Source organism: Heliangelus exortis, assembly GCF_036169615.1.
Source record: "Heliangelus exortis chromosome W unlocalized genomic scaffold, bHelExo1.hap1 SUPER_W_unloc_1, whole genome shotgun sequence".
Lineage (NCBI taxonomy): Eukaryota > Metazoa > Chordata > Aves > Apodiformes > Trochilidae > Heliangelus > Heliangelus exortis.
This window is the reverse complement of record NW_027285918.1, coordinates 106,585-134,356: the sequence shown is the minus strand read 5'-3', so window position 1 is coordinate 134,356 and position 27,772 is coordinate 106,585. Positions and strand designations below refer to the sequence as shown.

Genomic DNA, 27,772 nt, shown 5'->3' with positions numbered 1-27,772 from the left:
AGAGATAATTCTTTGTGTCTGAATATTTCAGAACTGGTGGGAAAAAAAAAAATAGGAAAAGCCAACAGAAAGCTTCGTGGAAGATAAAAGAACACACGTGGAAGTGGCTGCAAATCCAGTTCACCATTCAACTCACCTGGGACATCCTGGCACCAGTCTGGTTCTGAACAGAAGTCCAGTAGGAAGCATCCCCAGTTCACCCAGAGGAGCAGAACCACTGATGAACAGGATTTCCTCTTCTGCAGACAAGGTAAACATTTTGAAATCCCATCCTCAGCTACTGCTGAAGAGCATCTGTATGCAAGGTTGTGCTTTTTAGCCTAAACTTACAGCTCATTTGCAGGGATTACTCATGGTGTAACTCCTCCTCATCCCAACACAACATCTAGGTGTGCTAGGGGTGAAAAGTTTGGGTTTTGAGGGCTGTTTTCCAGGAGTGTCCAGAAACCCAAAGATGATGCCATAGGATGTTCCGAGCTAAGCTTTAAATTAAATTTTCTTATCTAGGATGTATGACTATAATAAATAAATCTGCCACAAATCTCACTTTATACCTCAGTGTGGGAGATCCACTGTGTGTAGGAGGCATTTGGGTTTTTATGGGGTACTCCTGGAGGAGCTGTGAATTTGGTCACTGCTCTCCCTTTAGTCCTGGAGAGAGGGCCCTTCCCTCCACTCTGCTGGTTTATGGCCTCACTTCTTTGGCCCTTGGGGTTTTTGCCTGGTTTTGTGTGGATTGGAAGAATGTTTTAGAAGTTTAATATTGCACAATGTTAATGGTGTGTTTTCTGTATAATTCTAGTACAGGCAGGAACAGGATGAATTTGTCTCTGAAGAAGCTGGACATGGTAATGTGTCATGTTAGAGTAAGTAAAAAGATGATTGCTCCTCACTCTTGAAAACAACATCTTGAAAGCTGTTTAGTTCCTGTGCTAAGCACAGGGTTTTTTCTGCTAGCTTTACACTTACTTGAACATGGAAACTTTCTGCTTACAAAATGCTTTGTAGAGCTTTAAGCAGCTGCCTGAAAAAAACCACCAAACCAAGTTTCCAGTGATTGCCTTCAGCACTGACCCATAACACACACCCTCTGCTGTCAGTTCTTGGTCTGTGCTTTCCCTTACTCATTGCTTGTGTTTGTAGCTCCTCTGTTGCAGTCTTTTTATTTGAATAGGCAAGAAGAGGCTGATCAGTGACAAAAGTTCTCCTTTCTTTAGGGAAAGATCACTCAGTAGTGTTCAGGCAGTCGTCAGGGGAGTTGAATGTTTGTCATCCATGGCATCAAACATGTTCTGTGATGTGAGGCCAGATGTCCCAGGAGGAACTGCACCTATTTTGTACTGATTACTCCAGAGTCACAGCTTTGCAGTGACTGGTGCTGTTTCAAAGCAGGAAGCCCCTGAGCCAATTTCCTTCTGTTGCTGTCTGCTTTTAATCACAGAGAGTGTTCAGCTCTGGCTTCGTAGCCGTAATGTTCTGACAGTGACCTCTTTGCCCCTCTCTCCTGTAAAAGTAACACCAGGAATCTTGTCTCTTTTCTCCCCAGACACTGATGAACTTTAAACTATATCTTTGGGAGCTTATTCCATATCTTGTGATGGATCAGAAGAGATGAAAATATGTTTCTGTCAGTCTGAATAAATGTTCTTAGTCTGTTGGATGGATGACAGCCCTGTTGCCCTTCCCTGGTGGTTTTTTGATGCGTAGTCCTTTCTCTCTCCCCCTTCCCTTTTCCCTCCTCTCCCATTCCCTTCCTCCCCCCTTTCCCTCTCCCTCTCCTTTCTCTCCCTCCCTCTCCCTCTCCCTTCCCCTTCCTTCCCCCTCTCCCCTTTCTTCGTCTTCCTTCCCCCTCTCCTCTCCACTCCTCTCCTGTGTAGTCCTCTCCCTCTCTCCTTTCCCCCCTTTCCCCCCTTTCCCCCCTTTCCCCCCTTTCCCCCCTTTCCCCCCTTTCCCCCCTTTCCCCCCTTTCCCCCCTTTCCCCCCTTTCCCCCCTTTCCCCCCTTTCCCGCCTTTCCCGCCTTTCCCGCCTTTCTTCCTTTTCCCCCTTTTCCTCTTTCCCCCTTTTCCCCCTTTCTTCCTTTTCCCCTTCTCACCTTTTCCCCTTCCGCCCTTTCCCCCTTTTCCCCTCTCCCCCTTTCTCTTTCTCCATCCCCTTTATCTGTTCCCTTATTCCCCTTTCTGCTTCCCCTTTCTTTTTCCCTTTCTCCTTCCCCTTTTCCCTCCCTCTTTCCTCTTTCCCCTTCCCCATCATTTCCCCACTCACCTTCCTTCTTTCCCCTCCCCCTCCCCCTTCTCCTCTCCTTCTCCTCTCCTTCTCCTCTCCTTCTCCTCTCCTTCTCCTCTCCTTCTCCTCTCCTTTTCCCCCCCTTTTCCCCCCTTTTCCCCCCTTTTCCCCCCCTTTTCCCCCCCTTTTCCTACCCTTTTTCCCCTACTTTTCCCCCCCACTTTTCCCCCCCACTTTTCCCCCCCACTTTTCCCCCCCACTTTTCCCCCCCCTTTTTCCCCCCTTTTTCCCCCCTTTTTCCCCCCTTTTTCCCCCCTTTTTCCCCCCTTTTTCCCCCCTTTTCCCCCCCTTTTCCCCCCCCTTTCCCCCCCCTTTTCTCCCTCCCTTTCCCCCCCCCTTTCCCCCCCCCTTTCCCCCCCCCTTTCCCCCCCCCTTTCCCCCCCTTTTCTCCCCCCGTTTTCCCCCCCCCTTTTCCCCCCCCCTTTTCCCTCCCCCTTTTCCCCCCCCCTTTTCTCCCCCCTTTTCTCCCCCCCTTTTCTCCCCCCCTTTTCTCCCCCCCTTTTCTCTCCCCCTTTTCTCCCCCCCTTTTCTCCCCCCCTTTTCTCCCCACCTTTTCTCCCCACCTTTTCTCCCCACCTTTTCTCCCCACCTTTTCTCCCCACCTTTTTTCCCCACATTTTCTACCCCCCTTTTCTACCCCCTCTTTCTACCCCTCTTTTTCTCCCCTTTTTTCCCCCCCTTTTTTCCCCCCCTTTTTTCCCCCCCTTTTTTCCCCCCCTTTTTTCCCCCCCTTTTTTCCCCCCCTTTTTTCCCCCCCTTTTTTCCCCCCCTTTTTTCCCCCCCTTTTTTTCCCCCCTTTTTTCCCCCCTTTTTTTCCCCCCTTTTTTCCTCCCCTTTTTTCCCCTCTTTTTTTCCCCCTTTTTCCCCCCCTTTTTCCCCCCCTTTTTCCCCCCCTTTTCCCCCCCTTTTTTCCCCCCCTTTTTTCCCCCCCTTTTTTCCCCCCCTTTTTTCTGCCCCTTTTTTCCGCCCCTTTTTTCCGCCCCTTTTATCCGCCCCTTTTATCCGCCCCTTTTATCCGCCCCTTTTATCCGCCCCTTTTTTCCCCCCCTTTTTTCCTCCCCATTTTTCCCTCCCTCTCCCATTCCCCCTCTCCCATTCCCCCCCTCTATCCCCCCCCCACCTTTCCCCTCCCTTCCCTTTCCTTTTCTTCCCTCCCCTGCCCTCCCCACCCTCTCCTCTTTTGTAATTTTTATCGATAAATTGATTTGGATTTTGGTTTTAAAATTTTCATCAGTCTCTCGCCCTTATTTCTTGCTGTTAACAAACGTGCTCCTCTTTACCCTTTTTCAGTTTCTGCACACCTGCTTTCTGAAATGGAATAGAAAAAAACCCCATATTTCTGAAGCAAAAACCATAGCCTGCTTTTCAAGAGTGCAGAAAGGGCCTTGGAAGTAGAAAGACTGCTCCAGAAATCACTTGGGCACCAGCAATGTGCTCATGTCCTTTGCTGCCTGTCTGGCAGGGCTCAGTTTGGAGTGCCAGAGCTCAGCTCCAGTTCCATGCTGTGGGCCAGAGGGTTCATTTTCCTAAGGAAAGCACATGGACAGTGGATTTCTTCCCAGTGCTTCCTGATGCCACTCAAGTTTCAGAGCCTCATTCTAAAAGAGCCTTCATGGCAGCTCTGCTCTAGAGCTGTCACACGGGGCTCCACACCGAGCCCTCTGATCTGCTCCCTTTCCTTCAGACACAACTCACAGCAGCAAACACTCATCTTACCATCTCCCTTTGGGGATCCACTCAAAACTTGTGCTGCCTCTGCACAGAATGACTTCTGCAGCCTGACCAGCACCCGACAGACACATCCTGCAGAGGGGGACAGGACTTTCCTATTTGTCAGACAGAAAGAGGAATTTGGATATCCCCAGAGAGAGCAGCTCTTCAAGAAACAGGCAGGAAGCTCTAAGGCACAGACAGCTTTGCCATGAAGGGCTCTTCTGGAGAAAAGAATTCACTCCTGAATACTTTGGGTGGAAGCATTTGGTCCCTGCAGAGAAATCTCTGGGGGAGTCCTGTTCCCAGCGGGTCCCACAGCCAAGCAGAGAGCATCCATCCCTTGGTGGTCAGCAGCTGGAACAAAGGACCTCATCAGCAGGTTTTCCAGTCTATTTGCTGGTTTGTGTTTCCTGTATCTATGGAATATCTCTTTATGTCACACCGTAGCACACTGTCATTCTGAAGTTAAGAGGATATCATTTTATTTCTGCAGACCTCTGCTTAGTGTAAGGTACGGCTAAAAATCAACCCAGGTGTGTCCTGGTTTGGGGCAGGATAAAGGTAATTTTCAGCCTTGTACTTTTGCTGTCTTTGCAGCTGCTGCCCACAGACACTGCTGCTGTTGAGAAAGCCAAGGCTGCTGCTGCTCCTGCTGCAGACACCACAGCCTCTCCCCCTCAGCACACACAGATACTTGTTGACCCTGGGACTGGGAGAAAAGGAAAACCATGGAAATGAGAAATGTTCCAGGCAGGTGAAGGACAAAGAGGGGATTGCTGAAGCAGAGTGGGCAGGGGACAGAAAGGCATGGGGTGCACCTGGCCTTTAGCAAGCCCTTTGCCATGCTCTACCATTGTCCTGTTGTAGCCAGACTGGTGATGTCTGGATTGAAGAGGTGGGTGATGTGGTGGGTGGGAAGTTCACGAGATGATGAGGGTCACAGTGCCATCAGGGATCCAAAGTCCTCCTGGCAAGCAGTGACGGTGCCTCAGTGTCCAGAACTTGTGCCAACACTGTTTGCTGTCTTTATAATCCCCCTGTGGGGTGGGACAAAAGGCACTTTCAGCCCCTTTGTGGATGAAGCCACGCTGGGGAAGCCCTTGAGCAACCTCATCTGGTTCATCCTGCCTTGAGCAGGGCACTCAGACAAGGAGATGCTCAGGGGTCTCTTCCAGCCTGAGGTATTCTGTGATTCAGAATGATCTGGAGGGTCATGGGAATGATCTGTAGGATCGTGGAGAATGAGAAGCACGGAAAACTCATCCTGGAGCAGCTCCAAGAGACACCACTGCTGAGTGAGGCTGATGCTGTGGATGGGATTAAGAAGTGAGTTCCATGGGGACAGGGGCAGGGTTGGCTTCAGTTGAGTGGGATCATGGAATCCTGGAATGGGTTGGGTTGGAACTAGATGACCTTTAACCCTTCCAACCCAACCCATTCCATGATTCCATGGTTCTGTGACACAGTCCCAGCCAGTTCCAGGCCTGGGAGTCTCCACAGCCACCACCAGGGCTTTGTGATGCAGGGCCTGGTGCCTGGACACCATTGTCATGGGGGTCTCCATGGTGACCCTGGGGGTATATAAGGGGTGTGGAGACCTGGGGTGCCCATATCTGGGAGAGCACCTTCCTCAGGAGTCAGCAGCTGCCCTGGGTGACCATGGAATGTCTGTGGCAGAAAATGCCCAAGATGTCCATGGAGAAGGAGGTGGAAGCCTGCTGCCAGCCCTCCACAAGACCCCAAGGTCAGTGACTGAAGGAAGGGCCAGACCAGAAGTTCCCCTGCAGGCTGTGGGGAGAGGGCAGCTGTCCCCTGCAGCCCATGGAGGAGCACGGAGGGGCAGATGTGGATCTGCAGCCCATGGAGGAGCACTCTGTACCAGGGTGACATCAGTTACTAACTGAAATACATTAAATTTTAGAAAAAAGTCATATTTGAGCAATGTGAGCATGGCTGGGGCAAGGGTCAGGAAGGTGAGATGGTTTTGTCTCTCTGTGTCTGGCTTTCTAGTGAGTTCCATGGGGACAGGGACAGGGTTGGCTTCAGTTGGGTGGGAGGGTGTCCCTACCCATGCATGCAGGGGGTTGGAACAAGATGATCTTTAACCCTTCCAACCCATTCCATGATTCCATGATTCTGTGACACAATCCCAGACAGTTCCAGGCCTGGGCTCTCGAGAGCACCCCCAGGGCTTTGTGATGGGGTAGGTGCAGTTTCTCAGCTGTTCCCTTTACAGCTGAGACCCAGCCCCGATGAGGAGCCATGACAGCATCTTCATATTCTCCTGCTGTTTTAATCCCATCACCCACAGCTGGTTCCATTTCTCCAGGAACCCATAACATCACTGATAGTGTCTGGTTAAATGGGGATGGTGCAGCATGCACAAACCTTTGCCTCACAGGCTGAGGGCATGGCATGTGATAAGGATCTACAGTCTCATCATGGTATAGATCACATCTCGTACAGCCAATTCTTTCAGATACCTGAGAGCTTTTCCAAGTGTGGCTGCTTTGACCTGTGGGCAGTCTATTTCCTCTTTATAGGGATATTTCCTGTGTGTATGAAATGTGTATCCTATGTGTATCTCCTAGGTGTGTGTAAAATCACTGTACCATGTACCACACTGTTGAAGACCGTATCATAAGTACAATTAGTAAGCTGCTTTTATCAAGAATGAACCACAGGGCAACACTAATCCCAGATAAAAAGCCACAGATCACATGCCCTGAGTACCAAAGGTACAGCAGGATTGGTTTAATTTCCAACCCTGTGAAGTTTCTAGAGAAAATAGTTGGATTCCCACTCAGCGGAGCCATCTGGGTATCCTCCAACTGAAGTCAAAATTCAAACTATTCATATAAATGAGTTGAAATTTCAACTGGGCTTTAAATAATAATTTTAGGCTCCACGTTTGGCTCCAATGAATCTTTCAGGGTTTAATGCTGGGCTGACAATTAACCAAATGGCAGAAGCGCTCTATTAACAATTAATGCTCCTCCCCACCCTGATAAAGAAAGGACAGAGAATAAGGGAAAGAGACTTATGGGTTGGAAACTAAACTACACAGCTTTAATGGAACAGTAATGATAAAATGGGAAAATTACTACATATACACAAATATACAGAAAAATGGTACCATGTTCTTCCTCCCTCACCCCCAATAACTCTCTCGTCAGAACCAAGGCTTCAGGGCAGCCCTGGGAAAGTCCAGGCTGGACTCCTGGGGTCATCAGGTCTGGTTTAATCCCAGATCAGCTGTAGTGGTGATGGTGGGGTGATCATTGACATCTTGAGTTCCTCCCTCCTTGTCCTTCTTTTTAAAGCCTTTCTAAAGCAGTTTAAAGAAGGAGCTGCAGGCATGGACAGTGTAGGGCAGCCTGCAGGAGAGGTGGCCAAGGGCTCTGGAAGGATGAAAGGCCCAACAGGACTAAGGGCTTTGTCACCTCAGACATGGCATCTGCCTCAAACACCACGACCAGGAGTCATTTTTTCCTGAGGCTTTGGACTTTCTTTCCCCTTCTTGGAGAGGTCAGGATATGTCAGAAAATTTTTTTATTACTCATTTTCTTACTCCACTGTTCCCAGGAAGAGTTGGGTCCCACAAGTGAGGGATGACCTCTGCCATCCCATTGCCTGGGGTTCAGAGAGTGGCCTCACTGCTTAAAAAAAAACCTAAATTAAAGCCACCTTTACAGAGCCTTTTCCTCCCTGCAATCATGGCCTCCAGTGATCTGCTCTAACAAGGCCATGGGGAGGCTCTGGCAGCAATGGCCCTCAGTGGGGCCAATCAATGCTTCAAGGTACTTTCAGGTTCCATTCTGACTTCTGGAGCAGTTTGTTCATTCATCTCTCAGCACCTGAGGATCATGGACTCAGCACCAAACACACCCTGGGGCTCACTGAAATAGAGAGAGCACTAAAGGGCCATGGCTCTCCAAGGGATATTCTTCACATCTTCAAGACTTTTTATTCTGTGCTTAACGAAAATAGTTTGTGGAAGTTTTTTTTAACATTATATTTTAAAAGATCATCTCATGATTTTCATTTTAGGGAAGAGATGACAGAAGCTCCCTGTGGTCTGACACTGGGAGGACAACTTTACTTCTCACCCCCCAACCCCACGATTCCTTTCCTGTCCCACCTGGGGCTTCCATCCCTGGTCCTTGCATCAGACTTCTCCTCTCCTCTCTGCAGCTGGAGGTTACAGCTCCACTGCACCACCTCCCACCTGCTCTCCTCAGAGAACTGACTGCACACGGGCACAGCAGGAGTTTTCCTTTGTGCCAGCCAAGAAAAGTCACACAGAGAAAGTGAAGAAGAATCTGAGGAGAAAGGGTTTAGAGAGACAGATGGGAAAAGAGAGCTGTGATCATCATGAGAGAGGTGGCTAAAGAGACAATCAGGCTGCTGAAAGACAGGCGAGCTTTGAACAACCTGCTGCTCAAAGCAGCACCCAGGGGAGAGGCATCTGAATGAACAAAGAGCAGGAGAAGGGGACAATTGGAGAGGAATGGGAATGGCCTTTGTCTGGACAGTCTGTGTCTGGAAAGGTGACTTTAGAAATGGTCACTGGATCACCACCACCAGGCAGAAGTTTCTGTTGAGGCTCTGCACTTGGTTTGCTCCTTGCCCCTTCTTCAGGTACTTTGAAGGTGTTGTGCATTTTTCCTACAGTTTTTATTGCTCATCTTCACACCCCACTGCCCCCAGGAAGAATTCTGACCCACAAGTGAGGGATGGACTCTGATTTCCCATTGCCTGGGGTTCAGAGTTTGGCCTGACTGATCCATAATGTAAATAAATATATAAATAAAGAAATACCTGTTGCTTCAGAGCCACCTTTACAGAACCTTTGTCTCCCTGCAATCATGGCCTCCAGTGACCTTCTCTAACAAGTCTCTGGGGAGGTTTTGTCAGTAATGGGACCCAATGGAGCCAATCAATATTTGAAGATAATTTTTGTTTTTATTTTGGCTTTGACTCCTTAGAAGCTTTTTTTTTTTTGGTCTCTAGTCACTACCTGAGGATCATGGACTCAGTCCCTCTGGCACTGTGGGGCCCATTACAGTACCGAGCAGCCATGTCTTATCCTGTGTTGTTTATAGTGTTCAAGACTCACACAGCTCATCAGAGAGGTTCCAGTGTGGAGGAAGATTAAAAGGAGAATTTTTTTTAAAAGTTCTATTTCACTTTTTTTCAGTTTAGAAATGTATATTCAACTGGTATTGTTGCAGAATGTCTCTGCAAGGGGCCTGGACAGTGAGGAAAAGCCTTCAAGGTCCATCACTCCATGGAGAACATTGCTCCTCACCTCCCCAAACACAACATTGCTCTCATTGGCTCCCTGGGAAGCCTCTGGGATAATTTGCCCCCACCACCTTGTCACCACCCCCTTGTCAGTTCCCCTACTTGTACCCTCCATCCAGCAGCTGCTGCTCGCTCAGCTCCCTCCTGTCCCCACACTGCCACTTCATCCCCACCCACCCACCCCGCATGGCACCAGCATCATCGGGGTCTCTGCGGGGAGCCCCGAGCGCTGGCAGCGATTGTCCTGTCACACAATGAGGGGATGGGGGCAGCGGCAGCGAGCCCGTTCCTGCCCTGCCTGCAGGACACCTTCCCTTAGGGGCAGGAGGAGCAATGCATGACAAGTGTCCCTTTCCAAAAGCCCGCAGCAGCCTCTCTTTCCTACGGCAGCTGCTTTCTGCACTGCCATCAAGAACGCCCTGCAGGCTGCACTTTGCATTTCCCCCTCAGAAAGGGAATGCTCCTTCTTGGCATCACCCAGCACGCACACAATGTCCTGGCTTCGGAAGAAAACTCAACACAAAAAGGGGGGACACCCACTCCCACTGCCTCACGGGTGCCGGCCGTGCCCTCCGTGCCTCCCACCGGCCCTGGCCCCGCCGCATTGCTGGGTTTGCCCGGGGGCTCTGCAAGTGAAGAGGGGAAAGGGGGAGGTGGGGGCCAGGGAATCCAAATGAAAAGAGTCTCCAGCTGAGGCCAAGCAAAGGTCAGGCTGTCCCACCAGGCACTGCTCTGGGGGTATCATAGGGGTGGGGGAGCAGCAGCACAGTGCCAGGTGGAGGGACTGAATGAGTGCCAGCTGCCAGCCAGAGGTGACAAGTTCTGGTGACAAGGTGGTGGTGGTAGCAAGGTTGAGGTGGCAAATTGTCTCTGTCCTTTCTACGTCCCGTGTGTCTTTTCCTCCCATCAGACATCTCCTCTGCAGCCTGCAGCTGGATGTTACAGCTCCTTTGCACCAGCTCCCAACCCATCTCCCTTAGAGAACTGCTGCACTCAGGCACAGCAGGAGTTTCCCTCTTTGCAAGCAGAGTATAGTGAAACAATAAAGTTTCCATATTATTTCATTTTATTCATAGAACTAGCATTAGAATTACTGAATATATATATTTAATTTTATCCTACTTCAATAATTAAAATGTTTTTAGCTCACACTTGTGGTGTGTGAGTGAACAGCTGTGTGGTTCTCAGTGTCTGGCTCGTGTTCAACCACCACAGTTTTTATTTGGGCCCAACGTGGGGCACAAAGTGCTGAAATAACAACAGATCTGATCAGCACATGTAAAAGAGATTAGTTATAATTATTCCTTCTATGGTTTTTTCAGTCTCCTATAAGTACCTGTGGATCACGGACTCAGTCCCACTGGCACCATGGAGCCCATTACAGTACTGAGCAGCCATGTCTTACCCTGTGGTGTTTTTAGTGTTCAAGACTTACACAGCGAATTGGAGAGGTTTCTGTGTGGAGGAGGATTAAAAAGAACATTGCTGGGTCACCATGTTGGTTGGTTTGGTCTCAGAGCTTTTTTAGAGCTGTTGGATGTCACACCTTCTTCTCTTCTTCTTTTGCTGGCTGTCAGCTCTGGAACCTGCTCAAGGGCACCATTGGGCTGTTCTTTGTGGCACTGATGGTGACACTGACCTGACACCTGCAGCCAGCACAAAAATCTCCTCTGTACTTCATGTGCCACCTCCTGCAGACTGTTAGTAATTACAGTTTTCACCATTTCTCTTATGAAAAACCCATGCAGGAGACATCTCCCTTCTTTGGATGTCGTCTCCTGGACATGATTTATAATTACACTTTTTCCTTTTTCTCTTTTATGGAGGGGACATAATTCCTGATCTTTCATTCTCCCTCTTTCTAATTACAGTAGTTGATTTTTCAAAAATTTCTTCTATTTTGGGGATGTCAAAACATGTACAGTCCTATTAGTAGGAACCAACATGAGGAGGCTCTAGAGGCTCTAGAGGACCCATCAAAGATGAAGAGGCAGATGAAGTATAACTGCAATAGCTGAGACCTTGTTCTCACTTCACCTTCCCAGGTGTCTTCTGGAAATACAGCACAGCAGAGAGGGAACAGCTCTGGAGGTTCCTCGAGTGTGGAAGAGACCTTCCTGACACATCTTGTGAGACAACCAATCAGAGAAGACACCGCAATGAACCTGGTGTTGGCCAACACAGAAGGACTTGTGGTTGATGTGATGGTTGGAGGCCATCTTGAGCTCATTGACTGTGAAGTAATAGACATCTCCCCCCCTAGAATCACAGAATCATCACAGTTGGAAAGACCTATAAGATTGTTGAGTCCAGCTGTCCACCATACAACCCCTTACCATTAAACCACCCACTGCAGCTCTTCATCTACCTTTCTTTTGAACACCTCCAGGGATGGTGCCCACACCACCTCCCTGGGCAGCCTGTTCCAATGCTGAACCACTCTTTCTGTGAAGAAGTTTTTCCTATTATCTAACCTGAACCTCCCCTGGTTTAGCTTTAACCCATTTATTCTTGTCCTGTCACTGGTCACAAGAGAGAAGAGCCCAGTGTCTGTCTCACTACCATCTCCTTTGAGGTAGTTGTAGAGAGCAATGAGGTCTCCCCTCAGCCTCCTCTTCCCTAAGCTGATCAACCCCAGTTCCCTCAGCCTCTCCTCATAAGTCCTGTTCTCCAGCCCCCTGATCATCTTGGTTGCCCTTCTCTGCACCCTCTCCAGCACCTCCATGTCCTTCCTATCCTGTGGTGCCCAAAACTGCACACAGTGCTCGAGGTGCAGCCTCACCAAGGCTGAGGACAAGGGTAAGATCACCTCCCTGCTCCTGCTGGTCACACTCTTCCTGAATCAGGCCAGGATGGTGGTGGCCTTCTTGGCCACCTGGGCACACTGCTGGCTCATGTTCAGCTGCTGACAATCAGCACTCTCAGGTCCCTCTCTGCTGGGCAGCTCTCCAGCCACTCCTCCCCAAGCCTGTAGTGCTGCTGGGCTTGGTGTGGCCCAAGTGCAGGACCCAACATTTGGCCTTAGTGAAACTCATGCACTTGGCCTTGGCCCATCCACCAAGCCTGTCCAGATCCCTCTGCAGAGCCTCCCTACCCTCAGGCACATCAACACTTCCACCCAGCTTAGTGTCACCTGCAGATTTACTCAGGGTGCACTCTATCCCCTCAGCTAGGTCCTTGATAAAGATGTTCAAGAGGAGCAGCCCCAGCACTGAGCCCTGCGGGACACCACTCGTGACCCCCCACCAGCTGGATTTAACTCCATTGACCACAACTCTTTGGGCACGGCCATTCAACCAGGATGATCTGCTCCATCAACCTCCCTGGGACTGAGGTCAAACTGACAGCTCTGTAGTTCCCCCGATCCTCCTTCTGTCCCTTCTGATATATGGGGATTACATCAGCAGATTTCCAGGCTTCTGGTGTCTCTCCAGTGAACCAGGACTGCTGATCAGCGATGGAAAGGGGCTTGGCAAGCACTGCCACCAGCTCTTTCAGCACTCTTGGGTGCATCCCATCCAGTCACACAGATTTATGTTCATCCTCATGGTGCAGCAGGACACTGACCATCTCCTTCTGGATTTTGGGGGGATCTCTCTGCTCCTGGTCCCTGTCCCCTAGCCCAGGGAGTTGAATCCCTGAATATAACTGTCCCTGCTACTAAAGACTGAGGCAAAGAAGTACTTCAGTCATTTCCTCATCTCTTGGTATCCTGTTCCCTTCTACATCTATCAGGTGATGGGGGGTCATCTGCCTCCTTGTCCTGGTTGGGGGGTCTGAAACAGACTCCAAATACAAGATCTCCCTTACTTGCCATTCCCCTTAGTCCTTAACCATAAACTCTCAACTTTGTCATCCCTGGAACCAAGCTCCATAGAGTCAAAACATTCCCTAACATACAGAGCCACACCACCAGCTCTCCTTCCTTTCATGTCTCTTCTGAAGAGCTTCTATCCATCCACTGCAGTGTTCCAGCTGTGACAGTCATCCCACCACATTTCTGTGGTGACAACTACATCACAGCTGTCCTGCTGTGCAATGGCTTCCATCTCGTCCTCTCTGTTGCCCATGCTCTGTGCATTGGTGTAGATGCACCTCAGCTGGGCCTCCTTTTGTCTGGGAGAAGCCCAAGTCACATCCTGATTATACTCCAATATTCCCATAGCCCATAACCTCACACCAACTCCTGACTGGGAGCCCTTGCTTGCACACCCTTCTCCCCCAGGTACTGCTAGGTCACATTCAGGCTCCTCTCCAGTGACCCCACTTTCACCCCTGGTCCCCTTCATACCTCGTTTAAAGCTCTGCTAATTAGCCCTGCTATCTCCTGTCCTAAACCCCTTTTACCTCTGTGGGATAATCTCTTCCCATCCCTTGTTAGGAAGCCTGGTCTCCTGTAAACCCAGTCTTGGTCAAAAAACTGACCCCTGGAGAAGTAAGGAGGAAGGTCAGCAGAACTGTCACCTTGGAGGTTTGGCAGGCAAATTTTGGCCTCTTTCAGAGTCTGGTGGAGAAATCCCTTGGGAGGCAGTCCTGAAGGGCAAGGGATTTCAGGAAGTCTGGACAGTGCTGAAGAAGAAACTCTTAAAGGTGAAAGATCAGATGGCCCCATGTGCTGTAAGATGAACTGGTGGGGAAAGATGCCCAGCCTGGCTGAACAGAGAGATCTGGTAAAAACTCATCTAAAAAAGGAGAGTTTGTGGCCTTTGGAAAAAGGAGCAAGACACTCAGGGAGACTACAAAGATGTCAGGAGGCTACAGAGGGAAAAAATTACAATGGCCAAACACAGTGTGAAATTGATCTGGATGCTGCCATTGAGGAATATAATCAATGTTTCTGTGAACACGTTAGCAACAAAAGGAGGGTGAAGAAGAATCCTCATCCTTTATTGGATATCATGAAGAATCAGCGGCCAAGGGTGAGGAGAAGGCTGAGGTACTTAATGCCTTCTTTGTCCCAGGCTTCAGCAGTATTAGCAGTTGTTCCTGGGGTACCCAGTCCCCTGAGCTGGCAGACAGGGACAGGGAGCAGAATGGAGCCCCCATGATCCAAGGGGAGATGGTCAGTGACCTCCTGCACCACCCAGACACACACAAGTCTTTGGGGCCAGATGGGACCCACACAAAGGTACTGAGGGAGCTGGCAGAAGTGCTCACCAAGCCTCTTGACATCATTTATCAGCAGTCCTGGCTGACTGGGGAGGTGTCAGTGGAATGGAGACTGACAGCTGTCATGCCCACCTACAAGAAGGGCCAAAAGGAGGATCCAGGGAGATACAGGCCTGTCAGCTTGACCAGTGCCAGGGCAGGGGATGGAGCAGATGGTCTGAGAGCCATTACACAGCATGTGCAGGACAGCCAGGAGATGGGGGACAGACAGCATGGGTTTATGAAAGGCAGGGACTGCTTGACCAACCTGATCTCCTTCTATGACAAGGTGACCACTGATTGAATGAGGGAAAAGTGGAGGATGTTGACTACCTTGACTTTAGTAAAGATTTCAATGGTTTTGTCCACAAAAATCTTTATGGAGAAACTGGTTACCTCTGGCCTAGAGCAGTGGCCTCTTCAGTGGGTCAAACCCTGGCTGATGTCTGGGCCCAAAGAATTGTGGTGAGTGAAGCTCAGTCCAGCTGGTGGCCGCTCACCAGTGGTGTTCCCCAGGGTGCTGGGACTGCTCTGCTTCAATCTCTTTACCAATGATCTGGACAAGGGGTGAGTGCACCCTCAGGCACTTTGCAGATGGGTGGGAGTGTGGATCTGCAAGAGACTAGAAAGGTTCTACAGAGGTACCTGGACAGGCTGGGTCAATGGACTGAGGTAACTCTTTGAGGCAGTACCAGACCATGTGCCAGGTCCTGCATTTTGGGTCAAAACAATTCCAGCAAATGCTAAAGACATGGGGAGGGGTTGCTGGAAAGCTGCCTGGCAGAGAAGGACTTTGGGTTGCTGGTTGACAGCTGACTGAACATAGAACAGAATGTGAATAGGTGTCCCAGAAGGGCACCAGCATCCTGGGCTGCACCAGAAATAGTGTGGGCAGCAGGACCAGGGAGCTGATTGCTCCCCTGTACTCATCACTGGTGAGGCTGCACCTCGAATCTGGGGTCAGTCCTGGGCCCCTCACAACAAGAAGGACATTGAGGGGCTGGAGCTGGGGACCCACACAGGTCTGGGACCAGCCCTGGCACCTCCAGTGTCACCCGTGGCTTGCAGGGGAAGAGGAGGGAAAGGAGATTCCCCCTGGCACTGCCTGGGTGTCCAGTGGGAGAGTGGGAGAAGCAGAGGTTGTGTCTCGAGAGGGGAAGTGGCTGTGCTGGAAAGGAGGGAGGGAGGGGACATGAGCCATGACTTCAGTGTGTGTCCCATTGGGTTCCTGGGGAGCCCCAGGGAGAGCTGGAGGGAGCCCCGAGAGAGTTGAGCAAGTGGCAAAGTCTGGCGCTGGTCCTGTGCTGCTGGGCTGGGCTCCTGAGCCTGAGAGAGCTGCTGGCAAGCAGAGAGTGCTGCAGAGAGAGAGCTCTGGGCAGGAGCAGCTCCTCTGCAGAGCGCAGCAGGGCTGAGGGCACTGCCTGCAGGCAGCAGGGCAGGGCAGAGAGAGGAGGGAGAGAGAGGAGAAAGGCAGCCTGGGCTGGGAGGAGAGCTGAGAGCTGCCTGGGCTGGGGGAGAGAGAAATCTTCCCAGCTTCTGCCATGGTGAGTGTCTGGTGCAGGGCAGTGAAGCTGGTGCAGTGTCTGGAGGCATCTCCTCAAGCTGCAGAGCCAGAGGTGCTGGGAGCTGGAAGGGGGGAAGGGGCTGGAGGTGGAAGGGGAATTGTGAAGAGGAGGGAGGGGGTGTGTGCAGGCAGGGGTGGCCAGGGCTGTCCTTCAGAGCAGGGTCCTGCAGCCCAGGGGCTGTGTGCTGGGGCAGGGACTCTGCTGCCTGCCTGCCTGCCTGCCAGGGGCAGCTCTCAGCCTGCCCGGGGAGCTCCCTGGTGCTGGCAGAAGCTGTGGCTGGCAGGAGACAGGGAGCACAGGGCAGGCTCCTGGTGCTGCTGAGAGAGGGGTGAATTGCTCAGGGCTGCTCACAGCTCCAGCTGCTGCCCAGAAGATTTCTGAGGGGACTTTTCAGGAGTCCCTTCAGGGCAGGGCTTTGCTGCTCCACTCTGGGCTCTCCTCAGGCTCTGCTTCCACTTGTCTCTCCAGGGCATGGAAAGCTCTTTCTGCACTCTGCAGAAGGCTCACAGACCCCAGTTCTCTTCATCCCTTGTCTGAGCTGCTCCTGAGCCCCTGCACAGCCAGAGATGCCCCTGGACAGGTCCTGCTGCTGCCAGGAGGGGTCTGCAGGGCAGAGCTGAGCACTCAGGGGGTGGGATGGGGGCTGTGAGCACTGACAGGGAGGAGAGCTGGGGAGAGAGAAAGAGCTGCAGGCAGCAGAGATGGGCAGGGATGGAGAGGGAGCTGCTGCCTGGAAGATGATGGCAGGGGGGATTCCTGCACCTCCCAGCCATCCCCTGCAGAGCTGCTGCCCTCCCTAGAGCTAAACCCTGCTCTCTGTCACACAGCACAGTTCCCCAGCCCTTCAGATCATGGGCACTGAATTCTGAGCATCCTTCCAGCAGCCCCCCCTACACACCAGAGAGGAGAAATGCTGGAGTCTCTGCCCGTGTCTCCATGTCCCGACAATCTTGGCAGCAGAACTTTGGCAGGTTCCCCTCTTGCCCCTGCTGCTGCTGCCCTTGTTCTTCCCCTTCTTTTTGCTGGGCTGGGGGGTGAGGATTTGGGTGCAGCTCAGACACTGATGCTGCAGGTCCTGTCCTGCTCCTGTGTCCATGAAGGAAAAGCATCCAAAGCACCTGAGATTTGGGGCTGTGAGGACTGCAGCGTGTGGGGATGAGGGTCAGCCAGCCCTCCCATCAGGATACCCCATCTTAAGGGTCTTTGCCTCTTTGTGCAGGTGAGAGCAGGACTGATGGACAGAGCGGCTGTCCTCACTCTGCACTAAGGGACAGTCCCTTTGCCTCTCAGCACCCTCAGGGTTTCACTTGCAGAGCAGCAAAAATGCCAGGGGCTTCTGCATTAAAAGTTTCTTCATGGGTTTTTGAGAAATTTTTCCAGAGCAAACCATGCTGAATCCCATCAACTCTGCTCTGCAGTCTGGTGGTGCTTTGGGGTGACAATGATGTACAGCTCCTGAATGTCACGAGAGGATTTAATCTGAGATCCCCTCCTGCTCCTTTTCACCAATTGCTGTAGAGACGCACAGACCCCTCCTGCTCCTTTATGGACATTCAGCCAGGACAAGCCAGGGTGTTTGAAAGGGATATTCCAAAGGTGTTCATGAAATGGGAGGAACTGTTTGTGTGTCTCTAGGAGAAATTTAATCATGTTTTTTTAAGCAACACTGCCCTAACTTCCTTTTTTTTTTTTTTTTTTTTTTTTTTTTCCACAAGAAGGTCTCTATCCATAGTGGCATCCAATGTCCAACAGCAGCTCCATCAGGCAGTTCCTCCTCCTGGCATTTGCAGAGAGGCGGGAGCTGCAGCTCTTGCACTTCTGGCTCTTCCTGGGCATCTACCTGGCTGCCCTCCTGGGCAACGGCCTCATCATCACCACCATCGCCTGTGACCACCACCTCCACACCCCCATGTACTTCTTCCTCCTCAACCTCTCCCTCCTCGACCTGGGATCCATCTCCACCACTCTGCCCAAAGCCATGGCCAATTCCCTCTGGCACAACACGGACATCTCCTACAAGGCATGTGCTGCACAGCTCTTCTTCTTTGTCTTCTTCATCTCAGGAGAGCTTTCTCTCCTGACGATCATGTCCTACGACCGCTACGTGGCCATCTGCAAACCCCTGCACTACGGGACCCTCCTGGGCAGCAGAGCTTGTGTCCACATGGCAGCAGCTGCCTGGGGCTCTGGGTTTCTCTATTCTCTGCTGCACACAGCCAATACATTTTCCCTGCCCCTCTGCCAGGGCAATGCCCTGGACCAGTTCTTCTGTGAAATCCCCCAGATCCTCAAGCTCTCCTGCTCACGCTCTGATTACACCAGGGAAATTTGTCTTCTTGCATTAAGTTCTTTTTTAATTTTTGGCTGTTTTGTTTTCATAGTGGTATCATATGTGGAGATTTTCAGGGCTGTGCTGAGGATCCCCTCTGAGCAGGGAAGACACAAAGCCTTTTCCACGTGCCTCCCTCACCTGGCCGTGGTCTCCCTGTTTGTCAGCACTGGCATCTTTGCCTACCTGAAGCCCCCTTCCATCTCTTCCCTGTCCTTGGACCTTGTGCTGTCATTTCTGTACTCGGTGGTTCCTCCAGCAGCGAACCCCCTCATCTACAGCATGAGGAACCAGGAGCTCAAGAATGCCCTGAAGAAACTCATATCTAGATGATTTTTCAAAAGGGTCAAAATGATTGGCTTCATCTTCATGTCTCTCGTAATGTTACAAACTAGAAGCCCAACCAGTCTTCAGGGAAGTTTTACTGAATTTTGTTGTAGATACTGGTTATTTGGATTGGGATTTTTCTCTGCTTTCATTTTTAAACTATTGCCTACAGAGTAATGTCATTGCTTGTGTCCTTTCTCATCATTGACATCTCCATGTATTATTTACCCAGGAGATTTTCACAGAGGAAATGTGTTCTCTGTGTGTTTAAACACAATAAAGAACCTTCCAGTGAATGTTTGCCTGAGGCCCTTCCTTTGAGACCCTCTCTGGAGCTGCAGGGCAGTGCCTGTGTGCAGAGGTGGAGGGGAAAGAGTCCTGGCACAAGGGCACTGCCCGGGAGCACCAGCGCTTGATCTTTTCCAAGCTGTCCCCTTTCCAGCTCCACAGTCTCCTTCTGCACCCTTGGGTAAGGCCTGAGTGCTCTGGCAGCTTGGTCACAGCCCTGTGGTGTGACAGTCCTGTGCCCGCAGGCAGGGACAGGGCACGGGCACTGCTGGGACAGAGCTGGCCTCCAGAACAGCCCTTCCATCATCACAGGGGATCTCCTCAGCTCAGCTCTTCTTCCACACTTGCTCTCAAGAAGCTGCCCAAGGAGTCGACTCTGCAGAGATTGTTGCTCTGCTGCTTTCTCTGGGGGCTCCCTCTGATGCCATCATGGTCCCAGGTGGGGGTTTGGGGACTTAGGGCTGGTTCCTTTGTCACTTCTTTGGTGTCCAGAGCCCTCAGGGATGGTGACTGTTGTGCAATAAAGAGAGCCCATGGCAGTGGAATCAGGCAGGGCCCCTCTGAGCACCCTCCATGGGCACCCAAGAGCTTGTGTGGGAGGTGGTCAGTGTCAGTGAGCACCATCAGCTGGGTCTGCCTCCCAGCTTGACCAGCACAGCCCATGAACAGAGTCAGCCCTGGGCACCCCAGCCCCGTGCTCTGCAGAGCAGCACCCCCAGCTCGGGGCGGGGGGCAGCCTGGGGACAGGGTGCAGGGATGGGTGGCCAGGCCAGCCCAGAGGTGCTCAGCAGGGAGAAGGCTCTGTGGGAGCACAAACAGCACCAGCTCTTCCCAGGGGTGCCATGAAGGTCAGTGGCACAGACCGTGTCCTCAGGTCACTTCACCCGAGCACAGATCCTATAAGGAGAGGCTGAGGGAGCTGGGGGTGTTCAGGCTGGAGAAGAGGAGGCTCAGGGGAGACCTCATCACTCTCTACAACTCCCTGAAAGGAGGTTGGAGCCGGGGAGGGGTTGGCTCTTTTCCCAGGCAACTCTCAGCAAGACAAGAGGGCACAAGAGGGCTCAAGTTGTGCCAGGGGAGGTTTAGGTTGGACATTAGAAAGAATTTCTTTGTGGAGAGGGTGATCAAACATTGGAATGGGCTGCCCAGGGAAAGGGTGGATTCTCCATCCCTGGGGATATTTAAAAGAGACTGAATATGGCACTCAGTGCCATGGGCTGGGATCTGCAGTGGGAGTGGATCAAGGGTTGGACTTGATGATCTCTGAGGTCCCTTCCAACTCAGCCAATTCTATGATTCACCTGGACACTAACGTCCCCTGGGAAGCCACCTGAATGCAGCACTGGGATCTCCTTCCTTCAAACAAGGTCCACCAGCTTGTCCCAGCTGCTGGACACCATCTCTGCCCACAGTGGCCTCAGAGTTATTTTATTTTATGAACCTTTGCACCTTTGAGTGTTTCCTGCTGGTGGCCACATCTTGTCTTCAGTGCTGGGCTTGCTGTCACCTTCCCTGTAAGAGTCATGGACTGGAAGGTGTCTCCTGAGAGATCAACTGCACCTTGGATAGGGGAATTTCTGTCAGCCATGAAGGACAGGAAGAGGGATGGGGAGAATTACCTGCTGGTCAGCATCACCTCTGTCCCTGAGATGCTGATGGGGCCAAAAACCCTGCAGGGCACTTCAGGCAGATGAAGGATAAAAAAGGGATTGCTGAAAGAAGAAAGAAGGGCATTGGGGAAAGAAAGGGATGGGGTGCACCTGGACTTCAGTAAACCCTTTGATATCATCTACAATTTTCCCTTAATACCCAGAATTTTTGATGTCTGGATTGAAGGCCTGGGGGAAGTTGCGGGTGGGAAGTTCACAAGATGATAAGGTTCACATGAAATCAGTGATTCAAAGTCATCCAGGCAGACAGTGATGGTGCCTCAGTGACCAGCACTTGATCAAATGATATTCTCTCTCTTTATAACCCCCCTGTGGGATTGGACAAAAGGCACTTTCAGCCCCTTTGTGGATGAAGCCAGGCTGGGGGAGCCCTTGAGCAACCTCATCTGGTTCATCCTGCCTTGAGCAGGGCACTCAGACAAGATGATGCTCAGGGGTCTCTTCCCAACTGGAGTATTCAGTGACTTGATGAGTATTTCACTCTTTGAAGACAGAAACAGGGAGGGGAAGAGGAGAAGAGAGACAGGCAGAAGTAGAGCCCCCAAGATATCTCATCTTATCTGAGCACCGCTTCTGCATTTGTACTATTGGTAGGAACTTTGCTTTGGTGAGCTCTGAGACAAAACCTACAGACACAGTGACCAGTAACTCTTAAACCCATATAGGGAATAATTATAACTAATTTGTTTTAACATGGTCTGATCAGATCTGTCATTATATCAGCCCTTTGTGCCCCACGTTGGGCCCAAATTAGGACTGTTGTGGTTGAACTCCAGCCAGACACTGAGCACCATGCAGCTCATTAACGTCCCTGTGTCATTCAGGTGGGGAAAACAATATGAAAAGAAAGAAACAAACAAAAAACAATAGATTGAGAAATGAAAAGTTTTATGGCTGAAGTAAAAGAGAGTTAAATGTTAATACTAATACTGATTCTAACACCAACACCATTACTAACAAAAAAAATCTTCATTTTGAGGCTAGACAAACGTTTCTCATCAGATTATCCCATCTAGAAACGTAACGTCTGTAGAGGAGTTTGTGCCCAGCAGATGATTGCAGAGTGTATTTTATTGTATAGGAAACTTTCCCCTTCACTTTTCTCTGCTTGCACAGAGGGAAAGTCCTGCTGTGCCTGAGTGCAGCAGTTCTCTAAGGGAGATGGCTTGGGAGCTGGTGCAAAGGAGCTCTAACATCCAGTTGCAGCTGCAGGGGAGAAGTCTGAGGGGAGGAAAAGACACACAGGTCCTAGGAGGGACAGGGGCAATTTCCCACTGCCACCTTGTCACCACCACCACTTGTGACTTCTGGCTGGCAGCTGGCACTCGATCCGCACCTCCGCCTGGCACCGTGATATCACTTCCCCACCACTGTGTGGTCCCCAAAGCACTGCCTGGTGGGACAGCCTGAGCTTTGCTTGGCCTCAGCTGGAGACTCTTTTCATTTGGATTCCCTGGCCCCCACCTCCCCCTTTCCCCTCTTCACTTGCAGAGCCCCCGGGCAAACCCAGCAATGCGGCGGGGCCAGGGCCGGTGGGAGGCACGGAGGGCACGGCCGGCACCCGTGAGGCAGTGGGAGTGGGTGTCCCCCCTTTTTGTGTTGAGTTTTCTTCCGAAGCCAGGACATTGTGTGCGTGCTGGGTGATGCCAAGAAGGAGCATTCCCTTTCTGAGGGGGAAATGCAAAGTGCAGCCTGCAGGGCGTTCTTGATGGCAGTGCAGAAAGCAGCTGCCGTAGGAAAGAGAGGCTGCTGCGGGCTTTTGGAAAGGGACACTTGTCATGCATTGCTCCTCCTGCCCCTAAGGGAAGGTGTCCTGCAGGCAGGGCAGGAACGGGCTCGCTGCCGCTGCCCCCATCCCCTCATTGTGTGACAGGACAATCGCTGCCAGCGCTCGGGGCTCCCCGCAGAGACCCCGATGATGCTGGTGCCATGCGGGGTGGGTGGGTGGGGATGAAGTGGCAGCGTGGGGACAGGAGGGAGCTGAGCGAGCAGCAGCTGCTGGATGGAGGGTACCAGTGGGGGCACTGACAAGGGGGTGGTGACAAGGTGATGATGACAAGGTGGTGGGGGCAAATTATCCCAAAGCCTACCCAGGGAGCCAATGAGAGCAATGTTGTGTTTGGGGAGGTGAGGAGCAATGTTCTCCAAGGAGTGATGGACCTTGAAGGCTTTTCCCCACTGTCCAGGCCCCTTGCAGAGACACTCTGCACCAATACCAGTTGAATATACATTTCTAAACTGAAAACCAGTAACATAGAACTGTTCAGTGTTTTTTATTAGATGCTCTTTGTAATCTTCCTCAACACTGGAACCTCTTCAATTATCTGTGGAAGTCTTGAACACTAAAAACAACCACCTGAGGGAGAAACATGGCTGCTCAGTGCTGTAATGGGCCCAATGATGCCAGTGGGACTGAGTCCATGATCCTCAGGTGCTGAATGGAGACCAAAAAAAAAACCTTCTTAAGAAGTTAAAGCCAAAACAAAAATCCAAATTATCTTCAGGTATTGATTGGCCCCATTGGGTCCCTTTACTGACAAAGCCTCCCTAGAGACTTGTTAGAGAAGGTCACTGGAGGCCACGATTACAGGAAGGAAAAAAAGATTCTGTAAAGGTGGCTCTGAACCACAGGTATTTCTTTGTTTGTTTGTTTATGTATTTATTTATCTATTTATTTTATGGATCAGTCAGACCAAACTAACAAACCCAGGCAATGGGAAACCAGAGCCCATCCCTCACTTGTGGGTCAGGACTCTTCCTGGGGGCAGTGGGGTGTGAAAATGAGCAATAAACACTGTAGGAAAAATGCACAACACCTCCTGGATACCCCAAGAAGGGGCAAGGAGCAAACCAAGTACAGAGCCTCAACAGAAACTTCTGCCTGGTGCTGGTGATCCAGTGACCATTTCTAAAGTCACCTTTCCAGACACAGACTGTCCAGACAAAGGCCATTCCCATTCCTCTCCAATTGTCCCCTTCTCCTGCTCTTTGTTCATTCAGATGCCTCTCCCCTGGGTGCTGCTTTGAGCAGCAGGTTGTTCAAAGCTCGCCTGTCTTTCAGCAGCCTGATTGTCTCTTTAGCCACCTCTCTCATGATGATCACAGCTCTCTTTTCCCATCTGTCTCTCTAAACCATTTCTCCTCAGATTCTTCTTCTTCACTTTCTCTGTGTGACTTTTCTTGGCTGGCACAAAGGAAAACTCCTGCTGTGCCCGTGTGCAGTCAGTTCTCTAAGGAGAGCAGGTGGGAGGTGGTGCAGTGGAGCTGTAACCTCCAGCTGCAGAGAGGAGAGGAGAAGTCTGATGCAAGGACCAGGGATGGAAGTCCCAGGTGGGACAGGAAAGCAGTCGTGGGTTTGGGGGGGTGAGAAGTAAAGTAGCCCTCCCAGTGTCAGACCTCAGGGAGCTTCTGTCATCTCTTCTCTAAAATCATGAGATGATCTTTTAAAATATACTGTTAAAAAAACCTTCTACAAACTATTTTCATTAAGCACAGTATGAAATATTCCTCCTTAACTGTAGAGTGAAAACCTCTCCAATTAGCTGTACAAGTCTGGATGATGTCAAGAATATCCCATAAAGAGCCATGGCCCTTTAGTGCTCTCTGTGTTTCAGTGAGTCCCAGGGTGTGTTTGGTGCTGAGTCCATGATCCTCAGGTGCTGAGAGATGAATGAACAAACTGCTCCAGAAGTCAGAATGGAACCTGAAAGTACCTTGAAGCATTGATTGGCCCCACTGAGGGCCATTGCTGCCAGAGCCTCCCCATGGCCTTGTTAGAGCAGATCACTGGAGGCCATGATTGCAGGGAGGCAAAGGCTCTGTAAAGGTGTCTCTGAAGCCAAGGATTTTTCATTATTTATTTATTAATAAAGCAATGAAGCAAAACTCTGACCTCCAGGCAATGGGAAGGCAGAGCCCATCCCTCAGTTGTGAATCAGGACTCTTCTTGGGGAAAGTGGAGTATGAAAATAAGTTACAAAAAAAAAAAAAAAAAAATCTGACACATCCTGACCTCCCCAAGAAGGGGAAAGAAAGTCCAGAGCCTCAGGACAAAATTACTCCTGGCAGACCTTGGTGGTTGAGGCAGGTGCCATGTCTGAGGTGACAAAGCCCTTGGTCCTGTTGGGCCTTTCAGCCTTCCAGAGCCCTTGGCCTCCTCTCCTGCAGGCTGCCCTACACTGTCCATGCCTGCATCTCCTTCTTTAAACTGCTTTAAAAAGGCTTTAAACTGAAGGACAAGGAGGGAGGAACTCCAGATGGCAATGATCACCCCACAGTCACCTCTTCAACTGATCTGGGATTAAACCAGACCTGATGACCCCAGGAGTCCAGCCTGGACTTTCCCAGGGCTGCCCTGAAGCCTTGGTTGTGATGTGAGAGTTATTGGGGGTGAGGGTGGATGAACATGCTACCATTTTTCTGTATATTTATATATATTTAGTAATTTTTCCTTTTTATCATTAGGGTTTCATTAAAGCTGTGTAGTTTACTTTCCAACCCATAATTCTCTCTCCCTAATTCTCTCTCCTTTTTTATCAGGGTGGGGAGGGGCATTAATAGAGATCTTCTGTCGGTTAATTGCTAGCCCAGCATTAAACCCTGACAGATTTATTGGCGCCCAACCTGGGGCTTAAGCTAATTAGTTCAAGCCCAGTTGAAATATCGACTCCACACACCTAGGAGATACACATAGGATACACATTTCATACACACAGGAAATATCCCTATAAAGAGGAAATAGACTGCCCACAGGTCAAAGCAGCCACACTTGGAAAAGCTCTCAGGTATCTGAAAGACTTGGCTGTACGAGATGTGATCTATACCATGATGAGACTGTAGATCGTTATCACATGCCATGCCCTCAGCCTGTGAGGCAAAGGTTTGTGCATGCTGCACCATCCCCATTTAACCAGACACTATCAGTGATGTTATGGGTTCCTGGAGAAATGGAACCAGCTGTGGGTGATGGGATTAAAACAGCAGGAGAATATGAAGATGCTGTCATGGCTCCTCATCGGGGCTGGGTCTCAGCTGTAAAGGGAACAGCTGAGAAACTGCACCTACCCCATCACAAAGCCCTGGTGGTGCTGTCGAGAGCCCAGGCCTGGAACTGTCTGGGATTGTGTCACAGAAAAATGGAATCATGGAATGGGTCAAGTTGGAAGGGTTAAAGATCATCTTGTTCCAAGCCCCTGCATGCATGGGTAGGGACACCTCCCACCCAACTGAAGCCAACCCTGTCCCTGTCCCCATGGAACTCACTAGAAATCTAGACACAGAGAGACAAGAGGCATCTCACCTTCCGGACCCTTGCCCCAGCCATGCTCACATTGCTCAAATATGACTTTTTTCTAAAATTTAATGTATTTCAGTTAGTAACTGATGTCACCCTGGTACAGAGTGCTCCTCCATGGGCTGCAGATCCACATCTTCCCCTCCGTGCTCCTCCATGGGCTGCAGGGGACAGCTGCCCTCTCCCCACAGCCTGCAGGGGAACTTCTGGTCTGGCCCTTCCTTCAGTCACTGACCTTGGGGTCTTGTGGAGGGCTGGCAGCAGGCTTCCACCTCCTTCTCCATGGACATCTTGGGCATTTTCTGCCACAGACATTCCATGGTCACCCAGGGCAGCTGCTGACTCCTGAGGGAGGTGCTCTCCCAGATATGGGCACCCCAGGTCTCCACACCCCTTATATACCCCCAGGGTCACCATGGAGACCCCCATGACAATGGTGTCCAGGCACCAGACCCTGCATCACAAAACCCTGGTGGTGGCTGTGGAGACTCCCAGGCCTGGAACTGGCTGGGACTGTGTCACAGAACCATGGAATCATGTAATGGATTAGGTTGGAAGGGTTAAAGGTCATCTAGTTCCAACCCAACCCATTCCATGATTCCATGATCCCACTCAACTGAAGCCAACCCTGTCCCTGTCCCCATGGAACTCACTTCTTAATCCCATCCACAGCATCAGCCTCACTCAGCAGTCGTGTCTCTTGGAGCTGCTCCAGGTGAGCTTCCTGTGCTCCTCCTGCTCCATGATCCTACAGATCATTCCCATGACCCTCCAGATCATTCTGAATCACAGAATACCTCAGGCTGGAAGAGACCCCTGAGCATCTCCTTGTCTGAGTGCCCTGCTCAAGGCAGGATGAACCAGATGCGGTTGCTCAGGGGCTTCCCCAGCGTGGCTTCATCCACCAAGGGGCTGAAAGTGCCTTTTGTCCCACCCCACAGGGGGATTATAAAGACAGCAAACAGTGTTGGTACAAGTTCTGGACACTGAGGCACCGTCACTGCTTGCCAGGAGGACTTTGGATCCCTGATGGCACTGTGACCCTCATCATCTCGTGAACTTCCCACCCACCACATCACCCACCTCTTCAATCCAGACATCACCAGTCTGGCTACAACAGGACAATGGTAGAGCATGGCAAAGGGCTTGCTAAAGGCAAGGTGCACCCCATGCCTTTCTGTCTCTGCTTCAGCAGTCCCCTCTTTGTCCTTCACCTGCCTGGAGCAGGATGGACCCCATCACTGTCCCAGGGACTGAGGTCATAGAATCCTAGAATCCTAGAATGTTAGGGGTTGGAAGGGACCTCTAGAGATCATCCAGTCCAACCCCTCTGCCAAAGCAGGATCACCCAGGGCAGGCCTCACGGTCAAGAAGTTTCTCGTAATCTTGAAGTGGATCTTCCTATATTCAAGCTTAAACCCATTGTTCCACTTAAAAGAGATTGGCCCCTTCATTCTGACATCCATCCCTCTGATGTTTATAGATATTCTTAAGATTCCCTCCTCAGACTTCTTTTCACAAAGCTACACAGCTCCAACTCTCTTTGTTATTCTTCATATGAGAGATGTTCACATCCCTTAATAATCCGTGCTCTCACTGGGATTCTCTCCAGTAGATCCCTGTCTCTCTTGAACAGCTGGATCCAGTATTCCAGGGGTGGTCTCAATAGGTCAGAGTGGAGGGGTAGGAAAAACTCCCTAGATTTGCTGGACACACTTTTCCTTATCCACCTGACTCTGTTCATGGGCTGTGCTGGTCAAGCTGGGAGGCAGACCCAGCTGATGGTGCTCACTGACACTGACCACCTCCCACACAAGCTCTTGGGTGCCCATGGAGGGTGCTCAGAGG

At 50.9% G+C, this 27,772-nt stretch overlaps 1 protein-coding gene and 1 long non-coding RNA gene across 3 annotated transcripts; one reads left to right on the top strand and one right to left on the bottom strand.

Moving 5' to 3' along the window:
- Nucleotides 1-41: 41 nt before the first annotated feature.
- On the bottom strand, nt 42-26,436 carry LOC139790533 (uncharacterized). The gene is made up of 2 exons (XR_011723549.1): nt 26,160-26,436; nt 42-294 (listed from the first exon to the last, which is right to left on the bottom strand). It is a non-coding gene; the product is annotated as an uncharacterized lncRNA (long non-coding RNA).
- Nucleotides 17,743-24,895, top strand: LOC139790526 (olfactory receptor 14J1-like). 2 transcript variants are annotated; one of them, XM_071732405.1, is made up of 2 exons: nt 17,743-18,678; nt 24,792-24,895. In XM_071732405.1, the coding sequence occupies exons 1-2, from the start codon at nt 17,759-17,761 to the stop codon at nt 24,835-24,837; spliced, it is 966 nt and encodes a 321-aa protein (XP_071588506.1). In that variant the 5' UTR covers nt 17,743-17,758; the 3' UTR covers nt 24,838-24,895. The 2 variants fall into 2 exon arrangements, with proteins under 2 accessions (XP_071588506.1, XP_071588507.1); XM_071732406.1 differs by lacking the exon at nt 24,792-24,895 and having other exon boundaries at nt 17,743-18,798.
- Nucleotides 26,437-27,772: the final 1,336 nt, after the last annotated feature.